The 24,202-nt window shown below is 40.3% G+C and overlaps 1 protein-coding gene across 1 annotated transcript; it reads right to left on the bottom strand.

Moving 5' to 3' along the window:
* Window positions 1-2,939: 2,939 nt before the first annotated feature.
* GORASP1 (golgi reassembly stacking protein 1) lies at window positions 2,940-11,624 on the bottom strand. The gene is made up of 9 exons (XM_088051322.1): window positions 11,412-11,624; window positions 9,450-9,530; window positions 8,234-8,437; window positions 7,483-7,569; window positions 7,016-7,146; window positions 6,351-6,492; window positions 5,772-5,916; window positions 5,310-5,465; window positions 2,940-5,022 (listed from the first exon to the last, which is right to left on the bottom strand). Exons 1-9 carry the CDS (start codon window positions 11,472-11,474, stop codon window positions 4,739-4,741), a joined length of 1,293 nt encoding a protein of 430 aa, XP_087907448.1. The 5' UTR covers window positions 11,475-11,624; the 3' UTR covers window positions 2,940-4,738.
* Window positions 11,625-24,202: the final 12,578 nt, after the last annotated feature.

Below are 24,202 nucleotides of genomic sequence, written 5' to 3' on the forward strand. Positions count from 1 at the left end.
TTTCTGAGGTGAGCAGAACTTCAGATGTGAGTTCTGTTGAGGGGAGAATGTGACATGGGCAGTGCTGCTTTTGTACCATGAAAGTATTTTGTGCTAACAAGTGACTCACGCCAGTTGCTGCTGAGCTGTCGGCATGTGGAAAGGTTGTAAGAGGCACATGGGAAACCAAGCTGGGTTTCCTGATGTTGAAAAATGCCAGGACAGAATGCTCAGAGTTTTTACTGTGGGAATTGTCAGCTGAGCTGCTCTCTGAGGACTCAGTAATTCCCAAATGTGCACCCAGATTCCCAGCTCTGGCTTAGATGGAGTATAAAGTGAGAGAAGGGGCTTTTTGCTACTACCTTTTAAATTCTGTCACCTTTTCTGGGGTTGTGCTGTCCATAAGAGTCCTGAAGGCAGGAGGAAGAGAGCATTGAGTTAGTATTGAGAGTCAGAGCTCCTGGGAACATTGGCAATCTGAAACTCTGCTCACAGAATCATAAAAAAGGCTGCAGATTTGCAGAAGTTACTTAATTTCCAAGTTTATAATGGGAAGGAGGTGTAAATCTAGTGTTTAGTAGTGCAGACTGTCTCCCAGAAAAGCATTTAAACAGTGTATGACAGGTATCTTTCTATTCTCTTTAGGTGGGGTGGGGCTGAGAATAGGAGAGCTTAGCTCAGAATTTGTAGTTGAAGTGCAAGTAACACTTTAGGATGAGAAGAACTGCTTGAAGGAGTTACCAGTAACTTTAAGAAACACTGAAAAAATATTCAGAATAAGCTCTAGATGGAAAGGTTGTGGACTCCTCTTCCCTGGAAGTATTCAAGGCCAGACTGGGTGGGAATCTAAGTATCCTGTTCTAGTGGAAGGTGTTCCTGCCCAGGGCAAGGGCTTGGAAGTGGATGAGCTTTATTATAGAATCATAATTGGTTTGTGTTGGAAGGGATCTTAGCATAGTTCTACCCCTTGGTCTTGGGATTTATTAGTTGGATTATCCAAATATTCCCCAGGAGAGGGGCGGGCAGGGCAGTTACTGGTATAGAGACATTACACCAAGGTAGTATTCTTCCTTTCACAGAGGTCCTGTTTGATTCAAACTTTATCCCTAGAAATTTATTGAACTTGTCATTTAAAATCAATCTTCTAGCTCATGGTCTTACACTGTGGATGTGATGCTGGCTCCTGAACAGAGCCAGGTAGAGTCACCTCCCAGCTGGGTAACAGAGCTGTTGGGAACACACACACCCTTAACAAGAAAGTGGTTGTTTGAAATAGCTCCCTGTACTACAGTGGAGGCTTTTCTGTACAGAGCTGTGCAAACACCATGCAGAGCAGAGGTGCTGACTAGAGCCTGAGTGGGACATGTCTGATCTCTGAGGATATTGTGACACTATTCTGAATGTCTTTCAGGAGACTCTGAATGCTTAATTACATACTGTAGGTTAGAAATGTAACTTTGAACAAACAGCTGAAATTCTGCTACAGCAGAAGCAAAGCCAGTTGGTGTTTGCATAAGGTGAAAGCCAAGAAGGAGGTTGTGTGGGCAGTGCCCAGGAAATGGAACATACTAACACAGTCTAATCAATGCAATTAGTAACCTGTAACTGCTTTCTCTTAAGAGCCTGTTATTTTGTAACTGCTTGGAGGTGAAAATACTTGCCCAGTTTTGGAGGAAGATGGAGAATGCATGTGGAAGTACACAAGCCCACCAGTAAATGTGAGTGGTGTGATCTCTGCTCAGCATTGCAGGGATCCCTTTTCCTGTAGCATTTCTGAGTTGTAGCTCAGAGAAGCTCAGTCAAGTGTGGCTGAGCAGCCTCTGCACAGAGCCTAGAGCAGTACAGCAGAAGGTTCAGTAGATTGTCAGGCCTGCTGTGAAAGTTAAAGAGGGAAAATTAAATCGACTGCCTGAATTTGGTATTTTAATAGTTCTACCAGTGGGTGTTCAACTTAAAGACAATAAATACATCCATTCACTCATTCAAGTTCAGCATCCATACTGCTGTAATAATGAAATTTGCATGTTTATCTCCAGGATGGTTACTTTCTTATCATGCTCTTGGGGGTTTACAATCGTTCCTAGTACAGGGTTATGCTGTATGGAAAGTTCCCATGGATCAAGTTAGCCTCAGCTGGGGCAGGGCTTGGCCAGCTTTCTGTGGCCTTTGTTGGGCAGAGGTTTGAGTCCCTGTGGCTTGGAGGGCTCCTCCTGGCTCAGCCCCCATCAGCCCTGGGAGCTGTGCATTGGCTGGAGCACGGCTCAGTGGACATGGGCTTTGCCTAATCCTCACTCTAATACTTGAGCTGCTGGGAGCCTCTGTGGATTTAACGTCTGCCAGACCTGTTTCCCCAGGCTCAGCTGTTAATTGTAGGGAGCAGCTCAGGTCTGGAAGCTCATCTTGTTGTGTCTGGCCATGCAAACCACCCTGCTGCTGTAATGTCCGAGGTGACCTCCTCCTTCTCCCTTTGTTTTACCCTTCCCCTGATGCTGCCCAGATAATCCTTCTAGTGTCTACAGAAGAGCTGCTGCTGTCGGGTTTAGAGATGCCCTCAAAGTTAGAGAGTGGGAGAAAGGTCACATCCTGCTTACCTGGAAACATGTTTGGGACAGCAGCAGGCTTGCATGGCTGTTTGGTATTGGCTCTGAATCCAGCAACCCTCAGGTGCTTCTCTCATTCTTTTTATTTTGAAACTAAAATTCCAATCACTTTTCTCACTTGCGCTCACAAACAGGAGTACTCTCTGCTTTCAGGCTGTGGCTGTGAGGGAGTATCCAAGTTGGTCAGAGAAGAGAAATTTGATGAGGAGATCCAACTCTTCACCTCATTTAGCATTTGAATGATCAGGTTTCAGGTTTGGAGAACACAACATTCTCCTGCTCAAGATTAACTACTTGGTTTTCCAAACCCCTTCTCAGATCCAGTTAACGTAACACACAGAGCCTGGACACAGACTGAAATAAGTTTCAGCCATTTATTATGGTGACATTTGAAATCTAGCCTGAGTTTTGACATTCCCTGGTCTTAGATTTCTAAAAGGTGTTTATGGTACAGAGTCATTTAAATGAGTTATTACCCTCTCATTGCCATTTCTGATAAAGGTAAAGGACTAGAAACACTCCTAAATAAACAACATGAATAAAACACCACTTAGGTGTCTTCAGGCATCAGGCTCCAAGATTTAACAAACCTAGGAATAATTTAAATTACATTTCTTTGTAGTGTGTGGCTCTTTGCCAGTCAGCTGGGGGAACAAAATAAGAAATTTATTTTAGCAACACAGGAAATAAAATTGGCTTACAATTAACAGACCCTTTAGCAGACTAGAATCCACTGCCAATTCTACTGCCTTTAATACATTCTTTAAAGCAACAGGTACTTTGACAGTCCTGTTCAGAACTACTGTACTTGCAGTATTTCAGATGAACAACAGATCAAGAGCAGATTTTTTTTTGTTGGGGTGGACTCATCTGAAGCTCTGTTGTGCTGTGACTGCCTGCACCCTTTGGCTGAATCTGAGCTGTCACAGACAAACCTGTGGGACCCTGAGTCCCCCCCTGCATCAGTGCCAGATTTCAGCCCAGTCAGCTGTCACTGTCTGACCCGCATAGTGCAGAAACACAGCAGGAGCCAGAGCAAAGGAAATCGGGCAATATTGTGCTAAATAAGTGTACTTTAGTTTATAGCCTAAACACATGCCAGCCTTGTACCCCAATCTCTTAATTTACAAAGGATTTTCACTGCAGTAGCTGTATTACTGCCTATCAGCAGTTTTGAAATTCCATGATAAATCACTGCCCTGAGGATTTATAAAACCATCCATGTCTTCCATTGTTCATGCCATGTTTGCCGTTACATTCAGAAGTGATTTGGAGACAAATGCAAACAAAGCTACAAAAACAAATTGCAGGTGCTGCACAACAGCCCATGTCTTAAGCTTACAATAATTTGTATAAAAATAGTAATGAGTGAATAGGAGCAAAAGAAAGCTATTTCTCAGTCACTAGAGAAGCAAAGACATTCACCCTTCCCCAAAAAGACTCATCACCCCTACTTTAAAATCATCTTCAATTTGTTTCAAGTAACCACCATCACTCCCTCCCCCTTCATTGTTTATTTAACTGCACAGCCACCACCTGGTCCATGTGAATGGCTTTGTCCCATTTGGGGCTGCAATTTCGAACCCCACTGTATTTCTTTCCAGCTCAAGTAGGTATACAAAAGGTAGATGAATGACTGTTGCAGAGAAGGGAATGAAACCAAGAAAAATAACAGTCTAGTAAGTGAAAGCATGTTAGTGTAAGAAATGCCTTGCAAGTCACAAGAACAGTCTAACCAAGGTGTACCATTAGAAAAGCTTTCTAACAAAACTATAAATATTTTTATAATGCCATCAAACATCAGGATAAAATCGTCACTAAGTGTCACTGTTCAGGCACAATGCCTTTGTAAGTACATTCAGGAGCACTTGTAGGCAAACGTGAATTCCAGAACTTGACATTCTGCCAGTGTCCAACTTGTTTCTGCATTAATTTCTCTATTGATGGGGTGATTTTGGACAGCATTCAAATTTTGAACATAGATCAATCCATTAAACAGTGATTGGAAAAGACAACAGGATATGTACTTCATGTGATTTCTTTTCTAGTATTGTCTACACTAACAAAATATAGCAACTGTAATTCTTTCAAGATAAGAAAAATATTCCAAGCTGTAGCACTGCAGCATTCAGCAGTCTGTAAAGAGCAGCAGGGTCCACTCACTCAGGATCTTGTGCAGCTGCTTCTCCTTTCTGCTCACTTGCTGCTTCATGCTCCGGTGTCTCTGGAGCAGTGGTTAATGAGCTCTCAGTGCTATTCACAAGCAGCTTGGATTCCTGGTTATCAGCATCAGTTCCTAGTGTTGTTTTTGAAGAAATGTCATGAGGAAGATCAAGAGAAGGTAAAGATGGAATTGAAGGCAGGAGGTCATCCAGTGTGGGCTGCTTGCCTGATCCTTCAGGATACAGGGTTAAACCTTCAGGATCCAAAGTTGAGGCATTTTCTGGAAAACAGATAGTTTGTAAAAAAACAAAACAAAGTAGGCTAACAGACAGTGCCTCAGCATTTTCATTTAAAGAAAGAGACCCACATTTTGTAAACTTAGGAAAAGTGCATTAGGTTTTTCCATTTCTAAACCTGATTTCTGCTACTTTTTCCATCCCATCTTTGCCAGTCTTGCTGATCATTATTAAAATTTGCCTATTTCAAAAACTGTGATGATGTTAAGTGAACATGAGTTGGTGCCATTCCAGAAATTAGAACTAAAGGAAATCTTTAGCTTGCACTTACCAAAATAAGCAGAGGCTTCACTATTTGGCATTAGTGTTTCAGGGCCTACAGAAGCCCCTGCTGCTGGCACATTGAAGGAGGCAGATGGAGACATGCTGGACCTGTCTGTAAAGCTTGTGAACTCAGAAACTGAAATTCCAGACATATCTAGAAAGCCTGAAGGAGAAAGCAAATATTAGTTGCAACACAAAATACTAGATTCAAAAGGACATGTTCTATCCAGACTGAAGTCAGTGAAGTCCCCTTACCACTAAATACAAATAAATGTAACTTACATGGTAACCAAATTCTACAGCTCTAAAATCCAGGGAAGTCAAAAACCTCAAAGAGAACCACCACCACTGCTCACAATTCTGAATTTAAACCTCTAGCTTGTTTAAGACCATATTAGTTTATTTAGAACTAATATGTACTATAATGTACTCAAAAGAATTGGTGAAAAAAGGCACCCAAAAGCTATACCTGGATCCATAACTCTCTGGAGAGGGGGAGGAGGAGAAAGGGAACTTTCTGGTGAGTAACCACTCATTTCTTGCTCTGTGGAATGATCCAAGTTCATAACTGTTTCAGAGATGTCATTCTGAGAGGTAGGTGCCAACAATGGAGTCTGGAATAAGACAGCAAGAAGTAAAAACATTGTTTTATATCAGAAGCTTCACCTGTAGCCAAGCTTCCCATGAAAGGACATGTTCCAGTTCAGCCTTTTAAAGCCAGTCTGTTCTCAGAACTTTGTTTTTGGGGGTGTGTCTTTCTCCTAGAGAAGTAGATGTTTTAACATGAGCCTCATTGACTGGCACAGCTGTAGGATGCAAGACTTGAAAACAAGGAGACAATACCTGGCAGGAATTAGTATCAGCCAACACTGGTGATCTGGCACCTGCTCAGCAACATCAGTTCTCCCTTTCCCTTCAGCCAACTCTATTTCATTCAAGCAAGATTGAATGCTGTACTCAAACATTCTGTATTCCCACTGTCTGAACCAGCAGAAAATTTTGAAACTCCAGAGAACATGGCAGAGATTGGAATTTATCTCTTTCCTACCTCTGTGTAACCATTAGTGGATGGCACAGGAGTTCCAGCTTCTGGTGAGGGTGAAGGTGGTTTGCTTTCTGGCTTTTTCTTTGATGTCACAGACTGTGTTGGAATTCTGTGCAAATAGCCATATCCAATACCACATCCTAAACTGTACAAGAGGAAAAAATCAAGACAAAAGCTGCTCTTAACAAAGCTAATATTTTAAATTTTGACTCTTTTAAACAGGAGGAGTTTATAGCAGGAAATAGTTACCTGCAAGAATTTCCATTGAAGAGTACTCAAGGCACACTTTGCAATGAACTTTGAGACATGCACAGCTTAGCTTTCAGTCCATTATTTCATATCTTTACCAAGTATTTAATCTGAGCTGAGGTGGGTTTTGTTCTTGCTTTAGCTGAATGTTTTGACTATGAGAACGTAGATAATCTGCTAACTGGGAACTTAAGACAGGAGTTTTGCCATTTGATTCAACTTGAACAGGATTAGATCCTGAATGTGTTCAATTCCTAGTTCTAGGCTGATTTTTGTTTAATTAAAGATTAAGAGTTTTGGGTGACAAGTGTGAGGAAACAAGGCTTAACTTGGAAACACTAATAACTGATAGTAGTAATACTCCTAATAGGAGCTCATCTACAGCAAGTGTAAAACCTGTCAGCAAGAGCGATCAGTACCTTCCTTCTCCACCCCAAGCTCCATTGGGAGTCACAACTACCTCTCGGATGGAATCTGCTTCAGTGTTATAAACCATCAGCTTCAGTGGCTTCCCCTCATGGGATTCAATCAGGGAAAAGAAATCCTCTGACTATGGAAAAAACAGGAAGAAAGTAGTAGTTAATAAACCCAAATGTGAAAGTCAACATTTTACACAGTTATTTACTCAACGTCAGACATTAAATACCCAGAGACAGAAAAATCACCAATGTAGTTTGATCTTTAGTGGCAACTTATTTTAACTGTCAGACCAAAAAGAAAGATGTTTACCTTAACCATAAAGTTTCTGTCATAAACATCAGCCTTCCACAATCCCCCCCCACCACCCCCATACATTTGATCGGATTTATCCAAAACCCAAACCCTACAACAAACACTTGGCAGGCACAAAGACAATCACTCTGTGCTGGAAGGAACATGCACCCACCTCCTGAAGAATCTGATCAGATCCAACAATGTAGTCAGTGTATGGCTGGAGACCAGCCAGAGCCGCAGGAGACGAAGGCTCAACGTCCTGTGAAAGAGTGACACGAGTCATCTGCACCCACAGCAGGATAAACTACCATGACCAAAAAGAAGAGCTAACTTCCAGAGCAAGGAAGGAAAGAGCATTTTGTTAATGGAATAAAAAAGAAGCTCTTGAATAGTCTACATCTATGTGTGACATCCTGTAAAAGATGCTAAGTAAGAAAGATGTAAAACATGGTAAGAAAATTCTTACTCCTCTGAACATGTTGAGAAATTGCATTTACTTAAGCAACCAGAAACATAAACATTCTTTCCTATTCAGTTCTACTCTTTCAGCTCTTCCTCTTAATTTTAAAATAAATTTGTGGTGCTATTTGTAAGATTAATATTACTTGAATGAAGTTTAGCCAAGACAGAGACAATCAGGCCAGAATCTTTTTTGCTTTTGCCATTGATTCTTCAACATAAAATGAAAAAACCCTTCCCACCTATCCTGTTTGGTCCAGTTGGGACGGAGTTACTTTTGTCACTGTCACTGGGAACCCTGACAGCCACTTCTTGTCCCTACTCAAATAGCTCAGACAAACCTTCAGGACTGTGTTCCCTTTCTCTGTGTGACTGTGTTGCTGTACTTTACATTACTGCTAAACATCACAATGTAAAACAAGGTTACACAACCAATAATGAGCCAGCCAAGGATTCCTCCTCACCAGAACGTGCCACACATGTTCATTGGCTCCCTGGAAGCTGCAGAACCTCACACTGGCTCCAAGGAGGCCTTGTCCTCCCCACATGTTACTGGGGATCACCTCCACCTCTCGGATTTTCATTGTTTTGATGTTATACACCTCCAGCTTCACTGCTTTCTCAGCATTTGCCTTCAGCAGGTCTTTCAGCATATTGTTTTCCTTGTTCTGTAGAGCAGAGATACAGGATTAACATTATTTCCAGTTGCACCTGTAACATCTGTGGCAGAATTTGAATACAAAGAACCAAAAGTATGAAAGTTTAGGCTCTGTGGTTCACAAACAATCCCAGTAATTTCCAATTCAATTTTCTTTTACTATAAAGCAGTCAGTACTGTCAACACACATCCCTTTACATAAATACTTCCTGTTATTCCATTTCATCACTGGCATTTCTGTCCTTCACAACTGCTATTAAATAATACCAGCAGTATCAGATGTCGACTGTGATTAACAATGAGCAGCAACATTTCACTTCATGTCTCTGAGCCTCATCCCTCTTCAACAGCCCTTCAAAGTCACTGCAAACTGACTGTGAAAGAATATCTTCATTTCTGTCATGTTAGAAGATTAAATGATCTTCCCCCAAATCTGCCCTTATAATGATCACTTCTAAAAAAGACATCTCATAAAACCAAGACAAAACTTAATGAATTCAGCTTGTATTTGGTTAGGGTGGAGCATATGAGGTAAAGCTCTGAGCTTTAACAAAACCCCAATCAAAACTCAAAAAAACCCCACCAGACCAAAACTCAGCTCTTCTCTCATAACACACAGGAACTGTGTTCTTCGTCTCGAAAGTACAAGTAGACAGGCTATGATTCTTTTCTGTGTTTTATCAAATGTTGAAACTATTTTGTTTAAACAAATACTGAGCTCTGTTGACTCACTAGTTCAGTATTCACCTTGTGGTACAAAATATGTACAAATGAGCAATAACATAAACATTGTGTTAACCTGTTAAGAAGTTAAGGTGAGTAAAGGCATAAACAAAACCTTTCCTTCAAACTTGGATCCAGCCAAAGTGACTTTGAACACCTTCAAATTTTACTTTACTTTTAATGTCCAATGTGAAAAGTTTCTCTGCTTGTGCCAGTTACAGCTTTTACCTTTCATCATCATTACAGCACCCACAGTTTATGGAGGGTGGAAAAAAACACTGAAATTGTTGGAGACTTACAAGCCTCGTGTGTCCTATGGCAATGATGAAATCAAAGAAAGGTTCCAGTCCTCCTTGTTGGGCTGGGGAATTCTCTTGAACCTGCAGAACATATATTTTATCGTTATTCTACACTGATCTCCAGTTACATAAGTGGAAGTGTTAATCTTTACACTTGATTCAATATTTACTTTTGAGCTGAGCCAGAGATAAGGCACCAAATGACTGCCCTCAATCTTACTTTTATAAAGTTATGAACAGATATCCAAATGAAGCTGTAAAAAGCAGGTTTTGAACCCCATATAAGACACAAATGTTGTGATTCAGAGTTCACAGCTTGGAATTATTAAATGCTGAATACTTTGGAGAAAGGCTTGTTTTTCAATGTGCTGCTGCAGGATTTTCTTCCTTGGTTCTAGCAACCTGAGCACAGTGAGAGTCCCCACTTGCATCAGAGCCATTTTTCCATGAACACAAATGACAGTTGGCCTCCCACATTCCCAGCCCATTGGAACAGGAATATTTACACAAGCACATGCCTGCCCACAAGTTCTGGTCAAGAAAACTGCCACCACTTAGAAAAGATTCCTAAGAAATAAGAGTTAGGACATTTCAATTTTATTAGAACTGAAGTTGTCATAGAAGAGATGCCATGAATAGTAAGAACACTCATAAAACACCTTCATACCAGGAAAAACCCCACCAAAAGTTTTAAGATTACATTAAAGTCCACCCACTTCAAGGTACACAGAGAAAGCAAGTGTTACAGAATCACTGCAAACCTACTGACAGTTTGCTCTTGACTTTGTTTTTTGTTAACTCAGCAGCCCTTAACCTAAGATATATTTGACTCCTGAGGGCCACCTCACAATTTAAGTATAAAATTACAACCCAGACATCATCTAAACTGGGAAGTTCATTGCTAGGAAAGTTAAAACTCCTACATCTTGTATTTGGTCTGGTGTTACCAAAATGCTAGATATATATTTTTACCTTTTTTTAAACAGATAAAGTTGTACTGGTACTGTGGTTTTTGCTGGCAGAACTGTCTATAAAAGTTATAAAATATATTTAATAGCATAGTTACTTCAATAAAAGCTTCCAAAGCAAAAATAAATCTAAAAATCATGCTTTATTTTCAAAGTCAAAACTGAGCACTGTAACCACAGCTGGAGTAGAAGTAGTAACTTTGATCACAACCCTGAACTGCATCAAAAGCAAACAGGCAGCTTTATACTGATGCTGAGAAACAGAATGCAGATTAAGTGGAAACAGCACGTGGCAGCAACGCTCCCATTCTTATTCCAGGGAGAGAAAATACCCACCGAAAGAAACAATAACTCATGCAAACATCTGCCCATCCTTCCAGATATGCATTTACACCACTGTACGTGCAGACAATCTGCTAAAGAGGAGTTACAACAAACTTGCATCTACATCTGGGAGAGGCAGCCACGGAGGAAAGCACCGCTGGAGCGGGAATTAACCCCCTAACATGATGCTGTGAAGATCCACACAGAAGGGAGCAGGGAAAGAAGGAGGGAAGTAGGGGAATAAGGAGAAAGAACGGCAGAAAGAGAAGGGGAACGGGGAGGGGAGCAGGGAGAACAGGAGGGGAACAGGGAGGGAAGAAGCGCTGTTCTACTCTTTAACAACTTCGAGAGCAGCCCCCCAGGCTCCCCCAGGCTCCCCCAGGCTGTTCGGCAGCCAAGTCGCGCCAGGTCGCGGCCCCGAGCCCGCTGCAGCCGCCGGGACGGGCACCCGCTGGTACCGGCAGCGGCGCGGCCGCCCCGCCCCTGCCGGCGTGGCAGCTCCGGGGAGGAGCCCACAGGTGGGAGCCGGGGCGACCCAGCCACCACGGGCGGTATGCGGCAGCGGGGCCCCGCCGGACCCGCCCCAGCGCCCGCCGCCCCTCGCGGCCCTCCCAACCTCCCTCTTTCCCTCCCTCTCCCCGCGGGCCCGGCGGCGTGGAAGCCCTCTCACCCCGTGCACGTGGAAGCCCTCGGCGCCTCCGCCGGGACCCTCGGAGCTGGATCCCAGCCCCATGGCGGCCGCCCCGCCACCGCTCCGCCGGGACCCGAGCGGACCCGGCCCTCAGGCGGCGGCGGCCCCGAGCATCGCTCTCACGCCGCTCCCGCAGGCCCGAGCAGCCGAGCGCCGAGCGCAGCGCGGGGGACACTGCGGAGCGATGTGGTAGCGCGGCTCGGCTCCGCGCCCTGGCGCGTGACCGGCGGGGAACGCCCCCTAGCGACGGGGACGGGGAGGGAGAAGCGAGGCGTTGCTGCGGGGGGCGGAGAAGGAGGCGTGGTTACTGCGGAGGGGGCGGGGCCTGCAGTGAGGGGCGGGGTCTGTAGTGAGGGGCGGGGTCTGTGGTGAGGGGCGGGACTGTAGTGAGGGGCGGGGTCTGTAGTGAGGGGCGGGGCCTGCAGTGAGGGGCGGGGGCGGCGCTGGATTTCCAGAGTCATTAAATCGCTGAATCACGGAGTTTTCTAGGTTGGGAAAAACTCTGAGATCACTGGATCCAGCCTATCAAGGAACACCACCGGGGCCACAGACCATGGCACTGGGTGCCACCCCCAGTCTTCCCTCCACCGCCTCCCTGGGGAGCCCATTCCAGTGTCTAATCAACCCTCTCTGTGAAGGAATTCCTCCTGATGTCCAACCTAAACCTCCCCCGGCACACCTTAAGACTATGAAAAAAACTTCAAACTCATCCATTACTGTTCTCATTCTGTCTTTAAAAATCATCCCCCCTGACAGTATAATCCAGAAAGAAACTTAATTTTTTACCAATACTGTGTTTCTGTTCCTCTCCACAGACACAAAATTGTGCTCAAGAACAGTATTTCTACCAGCTGAGACAATTTTTAGCAATAATAGCTGAAAAGGTAAATCAATGGGCCAATGTTGCTGTTTTACAAGTGGTAGGTGATCACTATGAGGGTGTGGTATTTCCACCCCTGAAATTTCATGTCTGCCCCACTGTGCTCTGCTTAGGATGGATCTTTCTGATTCTGCCTTTAACTCACAAATTGGAAAGGTCTGAAAATTCTCAACATAGCAAAATTGTTTTGAAGTGTTATTATATTAATTTCATTAAAATGTGAGTTCTATTTCCTGCATGAACATTTTCATTTCAGTATAAAAGTACAGATTTCATTAAAACTCCTTGGTAGTACTGCTCTCACCTCCAAGATCTCAGTTTTCAAAGGATCCATCCACATGATCTCTGTGGTTCAAATGTGATGGATAAAAACAGGAAAAAAAAAGTAAAAAAAAAAGCTTTTTTTTTTCCTTTTTGCCTTTGCTTCCAAATGAAATTCTTACATACCCTCACTTCAGGAGCTATTTATGCATATGCATCCTGAAAATCCACACACTTTGGTTCATATTTATCCAAAGAAAGCACAGGATATTCTCAGGAGCCTTTTTAAGTAACTTTTCCCTGGAGTTGTCTCTAAGCTGTGACTGCAGATCTGTGCATCACATTCACTGAGCAGATGGGAAGTATTCAGGGAAAAAAAAAAAATATGCCAAACATTTTTCTGTGAGATTTTTTTGCTATGTATATTTGGGAACCTTATAGTTATATTTTGTATTAAACTGCTTTTCTTCAGAGTGTCTTTTGTAGCAGGTGAGCCAATGAGGAGCTGCAGTGCTGGCTGTGTAATTGTATTTTTACAAACAACAGAAATGAGAAATATTTCTTCAAATGTACCAAAAGCAGGTGCCAGAGAAGAGAGTCTGATTCCAGTACTAAATTAGTACTTAGGAAATACAAGAACATAACAAAAAAAAAAACCAACTAAAAAACAAAAAAGGAAGATCTAGAGGAGTTCTTTACAGGCAGTGAAGAGGTTCCCATCCCCAAACTTTTCTTTGCATTATCTTGTGTTTAAGGTGGAGGTGGAAGTGCTCATGAACATGGAAAATAAGCAGAAAATTTGCAGAATTAGGTGGTACTTATCCCGTCTTTCTGGAGGAACAGGGGAAGGAGCCCCAAGCAGATTTGGGGGACTAGGAAGTAATAAAAATCCAATTTTTTAACAAGGAATTCTAGGAGAGATCTGAAGGGGAGTTCTGCAAGCCTTAATAAAGTAAGAGAAACTACAATAAGTGATATTTTTGATGGTTACCTGAGTATTATATTCTTGGGAAGAGCCAACATGGCTCTGATAAAGGAATATCTTGTCTCACACATCTGGAAATACACAGAAAGAAGCAATTTGCTTGCTTGGATTCCAAAATCTCCCTCATCAAAGCTTTATCAAGGTTTATTTTAAGGAAACTAAACAGCAATGTTTTGAGTTATATTTATATCAATGCGTGGCTAAAAGATAAATAGATTGTGAGAGTGTAAATGATCACTGAAAGATCGTTCAAAGAGTTATCAAAAAATTCAAACACTGGTTTTCCTCATAATCTAAAAGCCTGGAAAGAGAGATATGCACTGAGATGACAAGGTGGAAAAATATGGATTAGGTGGTCGTTTTTTATGACTTTTTTTTACATTTTGCTTGTCACCAGTTCCAACAGTCTTGATGATCCATTAGCCCAGTGCTTCATCCACCTCTGCAGGTTAAATGAGGAGTTGTAGAACAAGAGAAATCTAGGGGTGATTTGATAAATGTAGGCATGTTTTAAGTAGCATTTTATCTAATTTACTAAAGAAACTAGCACCAAAAATAGTGCTGCTGTCAATAAATTACTGAAAAAAAAAAAAAAAAATCTAATCTGCCCCGGGCCACTCTTTTGCAGCAGTTTTGTTTGTTTGGAAAAATACTTTAGCTCATGTTTATTCAACACCTGAGCAGTGCTTCCATATTCAATTTGTCAGCTTACCAAGAGCCCAGAGACTCCAATAAATTATTAAAGAGCAGCATTGCACAGCAGGATTGGTAGTGACACATTGTGTCTCCTCACAGAGAGAAATCAACCTTTATTTTCATGTGGCTCCCCTGAGGATGATTCTGTGCTGCACTAAAGGTTTATTTTAAATGGTTGCATGGGTGTTTCTGGAACATCAGCACACCAGTGTTTCAGACACTAGAGAAGAAAGTTATTTATTATTATTATATTATTATTATTAGAGGTAATAAATTTTAGGAAAACAAAGATCTGTCAGTGAAGAATTATATATATATATATAAATGTAGATGAAAATATATGTTGTATATTCAGTGTGACTTCTTGCAAAAATATTTAATTTTTAAAAAATATACTTTCTAAAGAAGAAAACTTACTGCTTTACTTTCCAATCTGGCAAATGATGAACAATTTCGCTTTCAGCAGCACAATCTGAGAAGCCCTGCACATGTGTTTCAAGCACAGGACGGTTTTGGTTTGTTTTGTTTGAGTGTTGTTGCTGTTACATCACTTTTCAAAATTTTACACATTCAGCATATTTTTAGTTAATCTTTAGAATTTGAATATCTTAGTTTTTAGATTTGGGAGCTGGTTTAGAGCTTGAAAATCAAAGAAACAGGAAGAATGTGTGGACAAATTAATTATATTATGCAGTAATGTTTATATAGATAATGGATAAAAATTATGAAGGATTTGACAGAAGGCTGAAAATATCTCCTGGATCTTGAGAGGGAGTGTATCAATGGTATTTCATCCATGGCAAGGCAGAAGGCCTCTATTTAAAAAGTAAAATGGGATCATTAAACTTTTAGCCAAATACGAATAAGCATAAATATGCAAAAACTAATGTATACCGTACCTTAGTTTACAATTATCTAGATTACATTTCTTGTTCACTATAAAATCTAGGATATTTCATTGATTTTTTATTTCTATATTATTCCAAAACTTCTTCAGACGGGGAAGAAAGTTTATTTGTTTCCACAAAAGGAAAATAAAATAATGGTTGGGGTTAACACTGTTTCACTGTGTCTGCTTACATTTGGTGGTTACTTTGGAATTACTTTGATGTAATTATATGCCAGCAGCAAAGAAGCTGGAATTAAAGAGGTTTCTGAACAGGTCTCAATGACTTTTCCACTAAGAGGCAAATCTTGACCTAGTGATAAAAAGGACTTTAAGATTTTCCAGCCTCTTCTCCTTGTGGTTTTTTTTCCTGTAAATATTCTTTCCTCATTGGTTGTGTTGTACAGGAAACAGTCTGCATTTAAAAGTTCAAGTTTTTGCATTTAAAAGAGGTTCTGAAAACAGGAAAATGAGAATTTTTGGTCCCATGTGACACTGAACAAAGGTAACACATTCATGCCATAAGAACTGGTAAATCCCTAATTGGTGGGTGAAAATTGTTGTCAAATTTCTTAGCAAACACTTTTTGAAATTTAACTTTTTGAAATTTTATTCTGTTAATTGTGTATTAGACAGTGAAAATAGGATTGTATTATTGGTAATAAATAGCAAGGAATAATATTTTAGGCATTCTCCAAAACAGAAGATTTTCCTTTTATAATAAAATCAGTCCATGATAAAAACCAGGTAAATGGTAATGCACGGTTAAAACCATAACAACTGGCAGGAAATCAGAAATATATTGTGGTTGTTACAGGGCTTTAAGCCACTACAAATACTGCAGTGTTATGGCATTTCCACACAATGATATCTGCATCAGGTCTTTGCTTTTGCAGATACTGAATTTTGAAAGAAATGTCATTTATCATTCATGGCAATGGAACTAAAACAATGCCACACAGAACTGGCAGATCCTGCAGAGAACTGTACACTTTAAATGCTTAATTTTCAAAGCTCTTTGTGTGCTTAGCACTTACAGCTTGCCTGCAGTATCAGTCTTTTCTAAAGGTCCCTATGTAAATGTGAAATGTGTGCTGACTGCTCTACATTTAGATCTGTAGATACAGTATAAAAAGCTGCAGCTGAGCTAGTTGTAGGTTTCTTTTTTCAGCCACTGGAGAAAAAACAGGCAATTCTTGACTGTAGCTGTTATTAAAGATTCAAGCTTGTTGTACAAGTAATTTTTCAGTATGGTGGAAGGATTGTGTAGTAGAAAGATCTTTGGCTTCTTTCAGAACTGTTTCACTGTAGAATTCATCAGAAATTATAAAGGAATAACATTCAAGGTCTCAAAGGATTAATGTTTTCAAATATTGACTGTCTAAAATCAGCAAGCTTCAGAAATAAGCTTGCAATACAGAGGAAATTCTGTGAACAAGGTTTATTAGTTAAGAATGAAGAAAAATATTAATAGAACATTAGTTCTTTCCTCATTATCAATTAAAAATATTTATGCAGTAATATGCCTGTGCAGCAGCCTGTAATAAATTTCAGGATTATGAAAGAAGTTGCTCCAAACAATTATTTTGGTCAAAATAACTGGGAGTAGGAACTCAACGTTACAGAGGACAATAATGTTTACAGAAAGTCATTATTCAAAATTAAAAGGAAGAAAACATTATAGATAAAAGCTGTTTAAACTGCATTTTCTTAAGGAGATTAATTTCATCTTCCACTTGTGCAGATGGTTTGCAGGACCTTTATCACGTGAACAATTGAATTTATTCCTGAACAATTATCTGATGGAATTATCCACTTCACTGGCAAATATTAATAAATGCATCACTATCTTCAGTCATATTAATTTATACCTCTTGGAAGGCATGCACAGGATGCTCCTGAATGGGAATTCTAACAGTGATTAGGCAACATTTTCATATATGCATCATACATAAACAATTTAAATGATCATCACCTTGTTAACAGTATCACCTCTTCAGAATTTGCAAAGCATCTAATCTTATAACCTTGGAGAAGCATAAAGAAGGATAATTCTACATTTAAGGCAGAAGCAAGGGTTCAGCCATATCAAGTTTTGTGGATTTTCTTTTACTGTTGTGTTTCAAACTCCCTCTCATATTCACAAAAGAGAATTTTCATTTTGTATAAATAGGATGTTGGTGGTAAAGGAGGTTGTGGTGCTTCCAAATCTCTAGTACAGCTGTACAGAGCATTATATGAGTTTAACAATCTGATTCTTCTTATTACTAAGCCTTGCAGAGACTTACCCAGCTTATTCTTTTGTCTCCTTTTACTGTTCCACTGTTCCAGTGCTATCAGAGCTGCTCGGGTTGGTAAGCAAAGGTATTTCCTGTGCAAACAGAGCTCTTGGAAATGTTCCAGCACTTAAGCAGCGCTGCTGGATGCAGGAGCTGCTCAGCTGGGTTGGTGGCAGTCAGTGATACAGCCATCAGCACACTGGAATAACTGGGATTTTGGGATAAGTCACCTCAGAGTTTTGGGAGTAAAGCTGAAGTTTCCAGCCAGTCATTGAATTGAATCCTCTGGTTTGGACCAGAAAAAGTTGATTTCAAGGTCCCCTTCCCTTCCAAAGGACACACAAATGAAACTGCTCTGAAAAGCTTTCAGAAATTATTGTGGTTGTTATTTGGTTATCTTGCATTCTTCATTGCTGCTGCAGGTTTGTGAAACACAGCAGAGAGCACAGAGCCCTGACCCTTCAAAGTAACCAGGACCAATTTCTCCCCAGCAGAATCTGGCAGCACTGATTAATGTCCAGCACCATCAGCACCAGGACTATGTACAAGCTGCTGAAAGCTATAAAAATGCATCAACCTCTACTCCAACAGATAGTAAAGAAAATATTTTTAAAAATCCCAATCAGCATCTCACTAAGCAAGGTGAGAGAAATTGTTCTTTTGGTGTCACAGCCTCAAAAATATAGAAAAGGAAATATTGCTTAATTTTTTCAAAACCATGGAATTATCATGGGGGAATTCTTAAATCATATTTCTGGTGTTGAAATGGAATAACAACCAAAAAGAATCACAAACTCAAAAAGGAAATCCAGCCACATTAGCAATTTTTGTGCTTATCTATCCATTAAATAAAATGTATCAAATTGAAAAATATTTTAAAATTCACATGTAATACAGTAAATCATCAGAAGAGAGCATCATATTACAAATATAAAAATCAGGTCACACTCAAGAAAAGGGAAAATTGCTCAGGTATAGTTTTCTACTCAGTGCAAAAGCCAGTTCTTAAAGCCCATAAAGTATTGGTATGGAAAAACTCCAATTTACATTTGTGAATGTTTGATTCTCAGGGTCATTAACTGGCAGAAAATTGCATTGTATTAAGTATGAATTCTATCTACACTTTTACTGAGAATTAATGATATGCAACATATCACAAGCTTTAATGTCTTGCAGCTTCATTTAAATAGAACAGCCATTAACATCTTGCAGGATTGCTCTGATTTTCAAAGAGAGGCCATCTCCTTGTTATTTGTACTCGACTTCCTGCGTTTCCTCTACTTGTTTATTCATGATAGAAATTATGTTAGGCCTGTCACTTCAGATAATTAATGATGCACAAGGAAAATCAGTAAAGAATACCCTTGGCTGATTATTCATAATTACTCAGAAACTGCAATAGTTGTGCTAATGGGGAAATCTATCTTTGATTTAATTATAAAACTAGATTGAAATTGTTTTGGAAAAAGAATTGATCTGCTCTGTTTCTGTCTTTTATGATAGAACTCAGTAGAGAGAAAATAAGAGGCTCTTGATACTTATTACAATTGTTATCTAAATACTTCATTTTTAATTACTTCTTATTTTCTCAGACAATAATGAAGTTGGCTTATTTTAATTTGGGTGATTGATTGTCAAGATGCAACAACTGTTTCTCCAGTCTACACACCAGCAGTCTGTTTTTACATAAAAGCACCAAGCAGGAAATTGCTCCATGATAAAGGTCAGCATCACTACATTTTTTTCCAGAGAAAGTCATAGAAAAGGAGTAAAGAAATTAAATTATGAAAATGAGAGATCTGTATCCCTAAATACTGGTCTCTGTAGGACAGAAAAAATATTCACTTAATACATATATCTAAAAATAGAAGAAATGTTTGGGTTTTGTGGGTCATTGTCACCAAAGCGGTGACACTGATCCATGCATCCATTCCAGTGTGACACCTGATGATGGGTTTGGAACTCTTCCTAGAAAGGGGAAATGTCCTACATGCTTTTTGGGATGGTAATATTAGTTCTTTTATTATCTACTCTGATAGTATTTAAAGTAAAAAAATTGGAATATTGTTTCATGCCAATTCATGTGTAGGGCTTTTTAGTTGCTCATCTTCATTTATTTTTACAATTTTTTTTTGTTCTAGTTGAGGAGAGACCTCATGTTCAAGAAACAGAAATACGAACAGACAAAAAACCTTTACCAGAATGTTGTATAGAAATCATAAGCATATGACATGAAATAGGCTTGAAGACTTTGATTTCAGTCAGATTTCCACTCCAAGTTTTTAAAAAAAAACAACTTATGAAAATATGAAAACTCTGCTTTCCTAATTTTACCTACAAAATTCCCCTCCTGGGTAAAATCCAGGATTTCACAGGAGTCTCTGTAGTGTGACATGGAGAATTAATACATTTGACAGTTTTGGAAGAACTTTCTACTTCTAGAAGCTGGAGATGTCAGCAGCATCTGAATTCTTCTTGGTTATGTGGCTCTGCCATTATTATTTATTTTAAAAACCTTACTCTTTTCCCCAAGATAAAAGCAGTATTGCTCTGTCTGATTAGTTACAGACAGAAAACAAAATTATGTCTGCCTGATTTAAGTCAATATTTAAATTTGTTTCCAGTTCTGATATCATCTGTGTTATTGTAAGGTAGTGATAAAATGTGCTTTAATGCTTTATAATTTTTAGGCAACTTTTCAGCCCTGGAAATATTAAAATTGTTAAGAAGTAGTAACCTTGATAAAATCAGGAAAGAATTTAATTTTTTTAAAAAAATTATTTGGAATATTGGATAAAAAATAAATTTTGGAATCTGGCTATAACGACTTCAAATGACTCTGCTGATGGTAAGGCAGGCAGGGGAATGTTTATGGATTTGGGATTTTCAGAGCAACACCTCTGTGCAGTTCGTGTGAGTGCTCTAAGGCTCAGTTTCTAACCCAGATTGTTTGTAGCTGGAATCTGTTCCCATCTTTAGTGATCTCCTCGTGTTTGCTCAGGGCAGCTCCCTCCAGGCTGGTGTTTGTGTGAGAGTGGATGGTACAGATTTTTATCCTGCATGGGACTGGCAGCACTGGATCAAAAGCACAGTGAAATGTTCATTATTTAGATGTACATTTTTTCTTTACTTCTGTAAGCATTGATGTCCAACTAAAGAGCCCCTCAGGAATTTACTGTGCTGAAATGGGGAGGTCCTGCTCCTCCTCCAGCCTAAATTCTCATCACAGAGTCTCACCTGCCTCTAATTCTGCACCTGTTTCAGCCTTCTAAAACAGCAGGGAAACAACCAGCAACAACAGGAAAACATTTTCCCTGGATTAGTGAATCAAATCCACTCACCCCGAGAGAGGAAAGGTTCCAGAGCAAGCGGGGGATGTGTCGGCAGGGACAGAGGGATAAGAAGTCACTTCTTTTTGCAGCATCGAGCTGTTAGAGCAGCTCAGCCGTGCCTGGAACATTGCCCTCGGCACAGGGATCATCACCTCGGAGCTGTACCTGGAGATGGAGAGTGCCCCAATGCTCCTCTGATAAATGAATTATCCTCCCCGGCTGCTCCAAGGGATCTCTCCTTCTTGAGCGCGGTTCCTAGAGGAAATGCTGTTCTTTACCAACGCTTGATTTTATTTGTCATCATCACACTCGTGCAGGTGTCTCTTTGTGGATGGTGTTAAACAGCCCTGTTAACACCTGGCACGACCCCTAAAATCTCTTGTTCAACAAAGGGGGTTTTGTGCATTTAGCAGAGCGCAGGGGTGCACCGTGATTTCAGGGTGAGAGTGGGAGCATCAGCTTGGAGATTTAAGGGAGAAGTTTGGAGAAATGCAGGCATCTGTGTCCCTGGGAGAGATTTGAATTGGCGGCTTTCCAACAACACATGCCATTGACAGAGTTTAAATTTATTTAGTGCCTGACAGAAGTACTTCATTAATTGCAGAAGCACTCCTTGTCTAAGCGTATAATCAGAAACAAGGTACTTAAGCTGTCACGATTCAATGCAAGAGTTGTGGTACTTGGGGAAAGCAAACAAACTAATTTTCCTCCCAAGCTGACTTCTTCCTTGGCAGGGTTTATATGCTTAGTGCCTGATTTGTCTCTTTTCTAAGTGGTTGATTTTCCATTAATCTGTGCATCAGAACTGGCAAGTGCATGATCTGTAAAACTGTAAGAGCTGTGAAGTTATAAATGGCATATGAAGGATGGCATATGTATGAGAAAACCTGTACATTCATCAATATATTGCAAAAAGTCAGACATCTATCTGAAAGGAAACCATGTACTTATTGTTTATAAATTTATATTCAGACCTATGCTTACTGCAACCTTTTCAAAGTTCTTTTTTGTGTAAAACAACTTTTCTATTTCATGGAAATATAGGTATTTAGATATATTTTTATATATTTAGGTACATTTTATATATATGTTATATATTTATATACATAAAATATATTTTATATATTATATATATTTACATATTATATATATAAATATATTTCATATATTTATATAGGTAAATATTGAAACATCATGTTGAGAACATTGGTCAGCCTCTGTTTTTTCCCATGGACAACCTAATCAAGCTCTGGTATAATTTGGGAAGGCTGAAAAGGACAGAGAGTTATGAACAGTGTGCTTCAGATTTGCCCATATCCTCTGGGGCTTTGTTCTTCATGTGGCACAGGACCACAAATTCTCTGACAGATTGTTTATAACTTCTGGAAGTGATTTCTCTGCTCTGGTGAACTTAACCACTCCTTCCATTGTTTGGGATAAGATGACATTCCCAAGCTTTGTCTCTATCAAATCCAACACTTGTACATGTAGGGCTGTCTATAAGGAAGGTTGGCTGCTCCTGAGGTTTCCCTGTGCATTTTCATTTAACTGTCAAGTACAGAACTCATTTGTGCAGTCCTTTTTCAGTGCTTGAACCAAGTTGTGACGCTTTGAAAAGGACTAATTTGATTCACCACTCCCAAGGAGTTATCCTGTTATTCTCCAGGGGGAGAACAATGTGCCACTGTGCCCTCAACTCCTTTAAAGCTCACAGTGTTCTCTTTGCTTCAGTCACTGTGAGCTCTTCAAGAACAGCATGAACCTTTCAGAAGCTAGCAGTACTGACAGTACCCCGTGCTTCGTGCCTGAGGACCTTGGCATGGCCTTTAGCACCAAAACAGGTATTTTGAGTTAGGGTTCCAGGTGTCAAAGCCATTTTCTCTTTCCATTCCCACCTTTCTGCATTAGCACACGGTGAGTGCAAAGCTGCCAGCTCTGTTAGCCCAGAGCCATAAGTGTTCAGCATCCTACCCTGGAGCTGCACAGTTCAGTTCTCCTGCAGTCCTTTTCCTTGGGTTTCCCAGGGCAGGAAGGAGATTCCAGTCAGGACCTGACACTGCTGCAGGTGAACATCTTACACTAAAATGTATAAATGTATATACTAAAATACCAAAACCCATCTAAAAATATTTCAAGGGCAGAGTTCCTAATAGCTATTTGTTACTATTAAATAGTAGAGGAAGCTGGGAAACCACTGTGGGTTTGAGGGACTTGAACACAGTAATTCAAACACTGTTATTAACGTTTGCCATTGAAAATCCTCATTAGGATGTTGGTTTACTGTCTTCTGGACTCAGTCAGGTTGAATCATGTTGTTTACCATGGGTCAGAATCATGACCATGAGTAGAGAAATGTGTTGCTCAACTGCTCTGCAGCATCCAGACTTTTTTAAAATTTAATATTGCTCATCACACACTTGAGGGTGAAAAGATTAATTGCAACACTTTTCATCAGCATCAGGTTTACAAAAGAGGCATCTGAACAGGGTTTCAGCTGATGAAAAAAATCATTCTGAGTCTATTAGTAACCAAATGGGTGGCACACATTATTTATTCCTGAGTCCAGCTGGCAAGACACATCTCACATCCATGAGTAAACCCTTTTATCTCTAAACAAGAGTGCGTGCAACCCAGTTGCCCACTGGAATCATTCCTGTATTATGCTCTAAAATGTGACCAAGTATTGTCTGAGAGTGTGGTGGCTGACATGGGGCAAAAACACACCAGGATCTGTGCAAACAGTTTCACAACATAGGCAGCAGAAAGAAATGCCAAGCCTTGGGTTCTGGTGCAGTTGAGTTCTCAGTGTAGAAAGAAATCTGAGTCTGAAGATATGTGTGGAAAAGTTCCCTTGGAGCCAAATAAACCTCTGGATTAAACCTTTGGTTTGGGATTGGTGATCTTGAAAGTGCTGAGCATGAAGCTGGTCAGTGCACCAGCTCTCCTGAGCACTTATCAGTTCATCAGCACAAATATCCTTCCTTGTACAAAGTCCTGGGCTTTCATTTCTCCATGGCAAGCATAGAGAAAGGATGTATCAGGATGCCTTTCATATTATCTTTGCTACTCTAGTTAACAGTCATGTTTGCCTCTTTGCCTGGTTGGAAGGTTCGTCCAAGTGATCTGAAAGCTCCAAGTTTGTCATGTTTGGGAATATCCCAAGGGCCTACATAGAGAAAATCAACCCCACACAGGAACAGGCACTGTGATATCAACAGATAAGATACTGCAAGGTTCCCATCTTCTTTTCCAGCAAGCACTTACCATCAAGTTTAACAGCAAGAACTCATTTTCCAAGAGCTCTAAACACACCAGTGAAAGTGCTGATTTAAAGTGCTGGCCCTGAAATGGGGAGTGGGGGAAGGAGGGATGGGGAATTGCATCCTAAACAGCACTGCTCAAGCAGGACCAAATGAAAGGACCAGAGCAGCTCTCCCGGGGTGCAGCCCCA

The sequence above is a fragment of the Pseudopodoces humilis genome, chromosome 1 (genome assembly GCF_049639895.1).
Source record: "Pseudopodoces humilis isolate 2021_Gansu_Grassland_sample_001 chromosome 1, ASM4963989v1, whole genome shotgun sequence".
Classification (NCBI taxonomy): domain Eukaryota; kingdom Metazoa; phylum Chordata; class Aves; order Passeriformes; family Paridae; genus Pseudopodoces; species Pseudopodoces humilis.

Bases quoted from the DNA above. Each gene is read 5' to 3' on its own strand.
- GORASP1 (XM_088051322.1), bottom strand. From the start codon at position 11,474: ATGGGGCTGGGATCCAGCTCCGAGGGTCCCGGCGGAGGCGCCGAGGGC. The intron at 9,531-11,411 runs GTGAGAGGGCTT...TATGTTCTGCAG, and splicing joins AGGGCTTCCACGTGCACGGG to GTTCAAGAGAATTCCCCAGC. The intron at 8,438-9,449 runs GTAAGTCTCCAA...TCTGCTCTACAG, and splicing joins CCATAGGACACACGAGGCTT to AACAAGGAAAACAATATGCT.